The following is an 8,763-nucleotide window of genomic DNA, read 5'->3' as shown; positions in this document are numbered from 1 at the left end:
TCTTCCTACTTCTATCCCTTTTATCATACTGACTTGAGCGTCGGAGTGCCTTTAGCAGGTACCCGGCCGGTTTGAACAGGAGTGTACGGGACCAAGGTGGGATAGTTAAAGATCGCACACGTGGAGCGTCCGGAGGCCTAGGGAGAAGTGTGCAGGAGAGGATAGAGAAGTTCACCCGGAACATTTTGGCGCCCACCGTGGGGCCAGAGGTTTATTACCAATGGTGACCACAAGAAACACCAATGAAGATCCTAACGGAGTATTACGGGCATTGGAGCAGAGAATGGAGGAGATGCAAAAAAGACACGAGGAAATGCAGAGGAAACATGAGGAAGAAATGGCGGCCGTACGGGCCGAGTGTTTGGCCCAGCTGAAGGGACAGGCGGCAAATGTTAACGGCGAGGAGGAGAGAACCCTCCCAATAGGGGAGGAGGAGAAAGAGGCGCACAGTAGCGCCCGTGACAAGGAAGAAAAGCAGGAGGGCAAAGGGAAGAAAGGAGAGAGCGCGATCTTGGTAAAGAACGAAATACCCTCGGTGCTGGTACCGTTCGTCCAGGCCATAATGGATGTATGAATATCGGATCAGTTCGTTCCTCCTCAATTCAAAACATACGATGGGAAAACCTATCCAGAAGCCCATGTTAAATCCTTTACCAATGCGATGGCGTTTCGCACAGGTTGCGATGCCATCTGGTGCAGGGCATTCTCGCTCTCTCTGGAAGGAGAAGCCTTGAAGTGGTTCGATTCACTCCCCAACGGAACCATAGAAAACTTCAAGAGCCTAAGTAACATGTTTAAGAGTCAGTTTGCGGCGTGTCGAGTGCAGGACGCCACCATCGTTGACTTGATGAACCTGAAACAAGGTAAAGAAGAAACCCTCAAAACCTTCATGGACCGGTTTCAGAAAATCGTTCGACGCGTCAAGGGACTCAGTACGAAGTTGGCCTTGCAACACGTGATGCCCGGGTTGAGGCCCGGACCATTCAAGGATAGTATCTGTCGGAAACCCCCCAAGACCATGGAAGAGTTGCGCCAGAGGACGGCGGACGAGATCAGGGTGGAAGATATGAAACAAAATTATCGAAAGGAGCTTCAGGAGATGAAAGCGGAGAAGCAGGAGAGTAGACGGGACGGTCAAAGCGGCCGTCCGGGTAACGCTAAGGGTCGGGAAGGACCCCGAAATCTCCGATTCCCACAGTACACACAGTTGAACGCCCCTCGGGCCCGAATATTACAGGAGTCGCTTAGCGCGCAGATAATGCAGATCCCGCAGCAGCGTCCAACTCCCCCGGGAGCGGACAATTCCAAACATTGCATGTATCACCAAAATATGGGCCATAACACCGAAGACTACGTGACGCTCAAGGACAAAATCGAGGAAATGGTTCGGGCCGGCTTATTACAGCGGTATGTGAAAGGATACCAATCGGGGGGATCTCCTGATAGATGGGAGAGGAAGGAATACATGGGGCGAAGCTCCCCCCGGTATGAGGAAAAAAGAAAGTACACGAGGAGTCCTTCGCAGTTTGAGAGGAAAAACTGGTCGTCGGATGGCCGAGGCAATCGATATGCGGGCCATGGGAGAAACGACGCTCAGCGGAGGTCGCGAAGTCGAAGCCAAGAGAGAGGTCGAAGCCGCCCTTTGAGAGGAGTTATCAACACTATCTCCGGCAGGTTCGCCGGGGGAGGACAATCCTCGTCTACCCGTAAAAGGAGTATTAGGACTCTGCGGTCAACACACGGTGTGGAGGTTCTGAAGAGAACGATGCTGCCCATCACTTTCACGGATGAGGATTTCCACGCACCCGACCCGGAACAGGACGACCCTATGGTCATCACGGTCGAGATAGCACAGTACGAGATAAGTAAAGTGTTGGTTGATCAAGGAAGCTCGGTAAACATCCTCTACTGGAAGACTTTCCAGCAGATGGATATTTCGGAGGATCTGATAGTACCGTTTGGGGAGCAGTTGGTCGGATTCGCCGGAGAGAGAGTTGATACTCAGGGTTATTTAGACCTGAGGATACGGTTAGGGACCAACCGCTCCAGTGAAGAAAAGAAAGTTAGATTCTTGCTGGTAGAAGCAAACACATCTTATAACGCCCTTCTCGGTCGTCCGTGTCTAAATCTATTTGGGGCCATAGTGTCTACCCCCCACTTAACGCTCAAGTATCCTACCTCCCACAAGACAATCTGTACCGTGCGGGCCGATCAAAAGACGATTAGGGAATGTTACGCAGCGGGGTTGAAAATGTTTCCTAGGGAGGTAAGGCGGAGAACCGGACGGTCCGAGGTGGCCATGACCGATCTGGATCCCCGAACCAACACTGATGATCGGTTGGAACCAATCGGCGAGACATTACCCGTCATCATAGGACCGGACCCTACACAGACAACTCTTATAGCCCAGGGCATGGATCCTGAAATAGAGAGACGACTCAAGGCCACATTATGGCACAACCGCGATCTGTTCGCCTGGACGGCGACTGATCTGCCCGGCATACATCCCTCGGTCATGTCCCATAGACTTAGCTTGTGCAAGGAAGCTCGCCCGGTGGCACAGAAGAAGAGGAAAATGGGAGAAGAGAAGCGCAAGGCAGTGGAAACTTAAATCAAAAAATTGAAAGAAGCCGGGTTCATTAAGGAAGTTACATATACCACTTCGTTAGCCAACGTGGTTATGGTAAAAAAGGATAATGGAAAATGGCGCATGTGCGCCGACTACACGGACCTGAACAAAACCAGCCCGAAAGATTCTTACCCCCTTCCCAGCATCGATGCCTTGGTAGACGGTGCTTCCGGACATCGAGTGTTGAGCTTCCTGGACGCGTATTCGGGATACAACCAGATATCCATGCTTGGACCAAACGTGACAAAAACTGCGTTCATAGCGGATAGGGCCAACTTCTGCTATGAGGTTATGCCGTTTGGCTTGAAAAACGCCGGCGCCACCTACCAGAGGTTGATGGATCGGATCTTTACTGACCAGATTGGCAAATGCATGGATGTGTACATGGATGATACGGTTGTACGGTCGGCAAAGGGGAGGGACCACTTGGCGGATGTAGAAGAGGTGTTCGGTCAGGTCCGGAAGTACGACATGCGTTTGAATCCTGCTAAATGCACTTTTGGCGTAGCTGCGGGAAAATTCCTAGGGTTCATGCTGACGTCCCAAGGGATAGAGGCTAATCCCGATAAGTGCGAAGCAGTCCTACAAATGCAAAGCCCTCGCACTCTCAAGGAGATTCAGAGGCTGGTCGGTCGGCTCACCGCATTGTCACGGTTCATACCCAAATTAGCATAAAGGATCCGCCCAATCATGAAGAAAATGAAAAAGGAAGCCTCCGACAAATGGGATGATGACTATGAAAATGCATTTGAGGACGTCAAGAGCATCCTCATGAACCCCCCGGTGATGAGCCGACCAACCCGGGGCGAGGAACTCCAGATTTACTTGGGAGTCTCCGACTCAGCAGTAAGTGCAATTTTGTTTCAAGAAAAACCGACCCTTAAACTAATTTACTTCGTAAGTAGAACCCTGCAGGACACCGAACGGCGGTACCAGCAGGTGGAAAAGGTAGCGTTAGCGCTCCTGACGGTAGCGAGGAGGTTAAGACCGTACTTCCAAAGTCATCAGATTGTGGTGCGAATGGATCATCCTATATCAAAAATACTGAGAAAACCCGACCTGGCCGAACATATGGTCGGGTGTTCAGTGGAACTTTCAGAATTTGGTATCCGTTATGAATCCCGAGGATCAATAAAAGGCCAACACTTGGCAGACTTTACAGCTGAGTTACCTTTACCCGAGGGAGAAGAATGGAACTTATACGTCGACGGGGCCTCCGAGCGCAGGGTTAGTGGTGCTGGTATAGTGTTGGAAGGCCCGAACGGGTTTTTGATAGAACATTCCCTCGTATTCAAATTCAAGATCTCCAACAACCAAGCAGAGTATGAGGCTCTGGTGGCCGGACTAGACCTCGCTAGGGACATGGGGGCGAGGCGACTTACTTGTCGGACGGATTCCCAGTTGGTGGTGGGACAGATGAATGGAAAGTTTCAGGTAAAAGAAGAACAACTCCTGAAGTACTACCACAAGGCCTCGGCCCTGGCCCATAGCTTCGAGAAGATAACTGTACAGCACATACCGCGCGAATTAAACACCCGCGCCGACATGCTCTCCAAACTTAGCTCAGGAAAAGAAAAAGGACAACTTACCACTATCATCCGACAGGTCTTGTTACAACCATCGGTCGAATGTCAGGCAATCACCACAGACGACGCCGAAGATTGGCGCAGGGAGATCGTGGGACTGATGAAAAAACAGGATGAAGGAGCCCCCCTCACCATGAAAGAAGCCAAGAAGATTGTGTGTTTCCTTCTTATAGGGAACGATCTATACCGAAGAGGATTCTCATCTCCCCTGCTTAAGTGTTTGAACAAGACGGAGGCCGAATACGTGATGGACGAATTACACAACGGTATATGTGGTTTCCACACCGGAGGACGCATGCTTAAGGCCCGAATTCTCCGGGCAGGATATTACTGGTCGATGATGGAACGGGACTCCACGTCCTTTGTAAAGAAATTCCTCGGTTGCCGAGCTCATGCAAATGACCACCACGCCCCACCTCACAACCTAAATTCCATGGTAGCCCCGTGGCCCTTCGCCCGGTGGGGGATGGACATCGTCGGACCATTCCCGCCCGGTCCAGCCCAAAAGAAATTCCTCTTGGTAGTAGTGGATTACTTTACCAAATGGGTGGAGGTCGAACCCTTGGCCACGATCACGGCCACCGAGGTGCAAAAATTTTGTTGGAAGATGATTTGTAGATTTGGACTCTCGAAAACGATTGTCACGGACAACGGACGACAGTTCATTGATAAGAAATTCGAACAGTTTCTTCAAAGGTTAGGGATAAAACATTCGACTAGCTCGGTGGAGCATCCCCAAACGAACGGCCAAGCAGAGGCCATGAACAAGGCCATAGTGGCAGAATTAAAGAGAAGGTTGGGAGAAAAGAAAGGCGCTTGGGTGGAGGAGCTACCGGTGGAGCTTGGAGAACCATCATTAAGGAGAAGCTTAGAGGACCTCCACCTAAACGACAGGGAGATGCGAGTAGAACTCGACACATTAGAAGAAAGGCGGGAGAAGGCGGTTTTGCACGCGGAAGCTTGTCGTCGTATGGTCGAACACATATACAATACCAAAGTACGTCCCTAGAGTTTCCAAGAGGGAGATCTGGTATGGAGGAAAATCGGGAAGGCACGGCGCATAGCGTCTCACGGCAAGTTGGCAGCCAAATGGGAGGGTCCTTTCAAGGTCATCGAAGTCCTAGGTAATGGCGCATATCGACTCACCAAATTAGACGGACGACAACTTACGAATACATGGAATGCGTCACATTTAAAATTATACTTCAGCTGAATGTACAACTTCCGACGTACGGGCTAAATATATAAAACGAGGACTTCTAATGAATGGTTATACCCATCTATCGAGAAAGACGCCATCAGAGTTGATGAATGAAAATTTCCTGTCAAAATTGGTCAGATGGTGAACGGCTTAGCCTGCCACCCGTAATATCCAAATTGACGAACGCATAAATCCTATCAACTCTGAGGGGGTGAACGGCAAAGCCTGCCCCACGAAGATCACCGACCGGTATCGTCTTAAATAACAATTCGATTCGTCATAAAAATGCAAGCAATCAAACGAGTTAGAAATAATCCTAATAAAAACGCACGTATATACTCGTAACTCACTTTGAACAGTAAGAACGACAAAACGATATAAAGTTCATAAAAACGCAAAATGTAAAGTTCATAAAGTAAAGGGGAGGCCATATATAAAAAGAGTAGACAAAAAGTATGAACGGGCGGCAATATAAACAACCAATCAGTTGTTTAAAATCTGCCCGCCCTAACAATCAAAATGTTGCATTCCTAACACCTCCCTATAAAAAATAAAAAACAAGCTACTTTCTAACTACCCCCAGTCGCCACATCCGGCTCCGCAAAAGCGCCTCCCTTACCGGTCGCCCCGTCTTCCTGACTTGCCGGGGGGCCTATGTATGTCAGCACCCCGTCATAAACATCTTTCTCAATATTGAATCCCAACTCTAGAGGCTTCTCCACCTTCAGAATCAATTCCGCCTGCCGGAGGGCCTTGTAGAAACCTTCTTCGTGCTCATTGATCACACTGGCATTCAAGGCAGTAATCTCCTCGCGGGCGTCCTTGAGGTTGGCACGGACCGCCTGCAGGTCCTTGTGCAACCGGATGGTGCTCTCTTGCAGCTTCTTCTCCACCTCTTTCTGCTCAATGGTCGCGGTCTTCAGCTGCTGACACTCGGCTGTCAGGTCAGAGTTGTCCGCCCGAGACTTCTCTAACAAATCGGTCATAGTCTCCAATTGCGCGGACACCCGGGCAAGCTCCTGCTGCACCTCACTTAGGCGTTTCTTCTCCTTCTCATGAGCTCCCCTCGAGCCCTCCAAGTCCGCTTGGAGGGTAGTCGTTTTCTCTTGCTCCATCAGTAGAGCCTTCTTTACTTTCCCGGACCCCCGAAGGTCTCCAACCTCTCTGAGGTACCCGACCATTGAAGTCGTCCGACTAGATATTTCAAAGATAGCATCAAGCAACGCGGATCCAGACATGGAATCCAGAATGGCTTTGTGGGCCGCCCCCATATGGAAATCCACCCGCCGTCCGACGTTATATTCAGTGTTGAACACCCCACCCGGAAGGGGGGCGACCGGATCACTACCCTCGCGGCGATTCCTCTTGGAGGAGGACTTGTCCCCATCCTTGCGGGACTTCCTCCTTTTGCGAGAAGGAGCCGAGGGGCCCGCGGGAGCCGATTGAGACGCCACCCCGGTCGAGGGAACCATACCCGCTGCAGAAGGGAGGTTGGAGGCACCGGCAGTTGGAGGCTGAGACCTTCCAGCTTGGTGCGGCTTATCCTGAACAGGGATCCCGATGGGAATAGCCCCCTCAGCAGAAGCCCGAACAGATGCGATTGTTACCCGTCCAGCAGAAGGTGGACACTTTGGAGGAGGGAGAGAACCTTCCTTAGGAACGGACGGCACGCTGGAGCTTCCTTTCTTAGCTATCAAGAAATTGGACTGTCGGGGATTGGGAGCAGCCATGATATCTGAAAGAAAGCAACAAATTCAGCTAAGTAATCACTTTAACGAAAAACAAAAATTGAACCGATACCATACCGAGCGCTCTCCGACTGCAATCCTCGAAAGGAAGGCAGTCAACCAGGCTGCGGGCGGAAAGGCGGCGTGGTAGGGTGTTGAAAACATCAACCACACAGAGGTCGGCAATGTCCAAAACCTCTTTGACGAAAGCCTTCATCTTAGTAGGATTCTCCGTCCAATACAGTGGAAAGAGAGAAGGCCCCTCATCGTCAAAAAAGTCACCACGGCTGGTCTCGGGAATAACCACTTTAAATAATTGGTCCTTGAAATTTTTGTAAGATTCGGTATACGGCTTGAATAATGTCCGGTCGGACACAGAAGTTAAAGAAACGCAACCAGCCTTCGGGGATGGTCGAACGTCGAAATAATGTAAGAAGGCTGGAACAGTAGGTATCACCCCAGCCGCCAAACACATAACGCCGAAAGCTTGGACATTCGCCCAAGAGTTGGGGTGAAGCTGTGTGGGTGCCACGTTTAAGGCACGAAGGACACCCATATGAAAATAGGTGAAGGGAACTCGAATGTGAAGATTCTCGAACAAGGTGGTATAAATAAAGAAGAAGTCCTCGGCACTAGAACCTTTCCCATGGCATACGCATTCGTTCTCTCGACTCACCGCCGCCCGTACTAATCGGCCATCCGCCTCATCCCTTACTAAATAAGACCTCCCTATGAAGTCTCGGAGACCCGTATGCGAGAGACTCGATGTTTGCGTGTTCACATTAAAACCGGCCTAATCGTATCCTTCGGGAACTGGAAGACCACCGACCGGAGACAAGGGAACCGGATCAACCACTATACCACCCCGTGATAAAAATAGGGGGGTACCATAGAAAATACGGTCTGCATCCGCCGCCGGCAGTTCGGTCCCCGGGGGGGCAACAGTCCGGCCGGATTCAGGTATCGCTTCAGCAAGAGGAACCTCCTCAGCCGGGGGAGACCCCTCGGGAGTAGGGGCATCATAAAAAATGGAACCCGAAGACGACGAATCCTCGTAACGGCTGCCTTCATCACTATCACTAGCCACGCCACCGCGACCGCGACCCGACGACTCCAAAGAAGACTCGATGGTAACAACAAAATCCATTTTTATTACCTGGGGGAAAATGAATACAGAAGAGAAAATACTGGAGAAAATGACAAATGGATTTGACAAACACCCCTATTTATAGAAAATTTTTTGAAAACTGCAACGCATCTCCACCGTTCATGATTAACACGACCAACGCCTCAGATTGATCGTTGTTACAGTTTCCAAACGTAACGGCCCACAAGAATGCAACATGTGTCTTTTCCCGCCCAAATACCTTCACAGAAAATGAACCCAAAGGGACATTCCCGGAACCGTCAAACCTCTTCACGCAAACCGACACTCCTACTTCGATTAAGCACCCGGTCCATTCCTAAACCCCACGACAATGACATTGCGTGGGGCTTGGGGGGCCTATGTACCATAAGGACCGGACGGTGTCGTACGGCCTGTCTACGCACCATGGAGGAACGACTAATAACCGGCCGGACGATCATCAACCCGTGCACGCGACCGGTAGTTAGGAACTA

At 50.6% G+C, this 8,763-nt stretch overlaps 2 protein-coding genes across 2 annotated transcripts; both read left to right on the top strand.

The window, feature by feature from the left end:
• Positions 1-661: 661 nt before the first annotated feature.
• On the top strand, positions 662-2,611 carry LOC106753514. Its single transcript, XM_014635334.1, has one exon. The coding sequence runs from the start codon at positions 662-664 to the stop codon at positions 2,609-2,611; it is 1,950 nt and encodes a 649-aa protein (XP_014490820.1).
• Positions 2,612-3,328: 717 nt separating this feature from the next.
• Positions 3,329-5,224, top strand: LOC106753513. The gene has a single exon (XM_014635333.1). The coding sequence runs from the start codon at positions 3,329-3,331 to the stop codon at positions 5,222-5,224; it is 1,896 nt and encodes a 631-aa protein (XP_014490819.1).
• Positions 5,225-8,763: the final 3,539 nt, after the last annotated feature.

The sequence above is a fragment of the Vigna radiata genome, unplaced genomic scaffold (genome assembly GCF_000741045.1).
Source record: "Vigna radiata var. radiata cultivar VC1973A unplaced genomic scaffold, Vradiata_ver6 scaffold_137, whole genome shotgun sequence".
Classification (NCBI taxonomy): Eukaryota; Viridiplantae; Streptophyta; class Magnoliopsida; order Fabales; family Fabaceae; genus Vigna; species Vigna radiata.
Note: the sequence above shows the minus strand (reverse complement) of the source record. Positions and strands in the feature narration are given on the sequence as shown.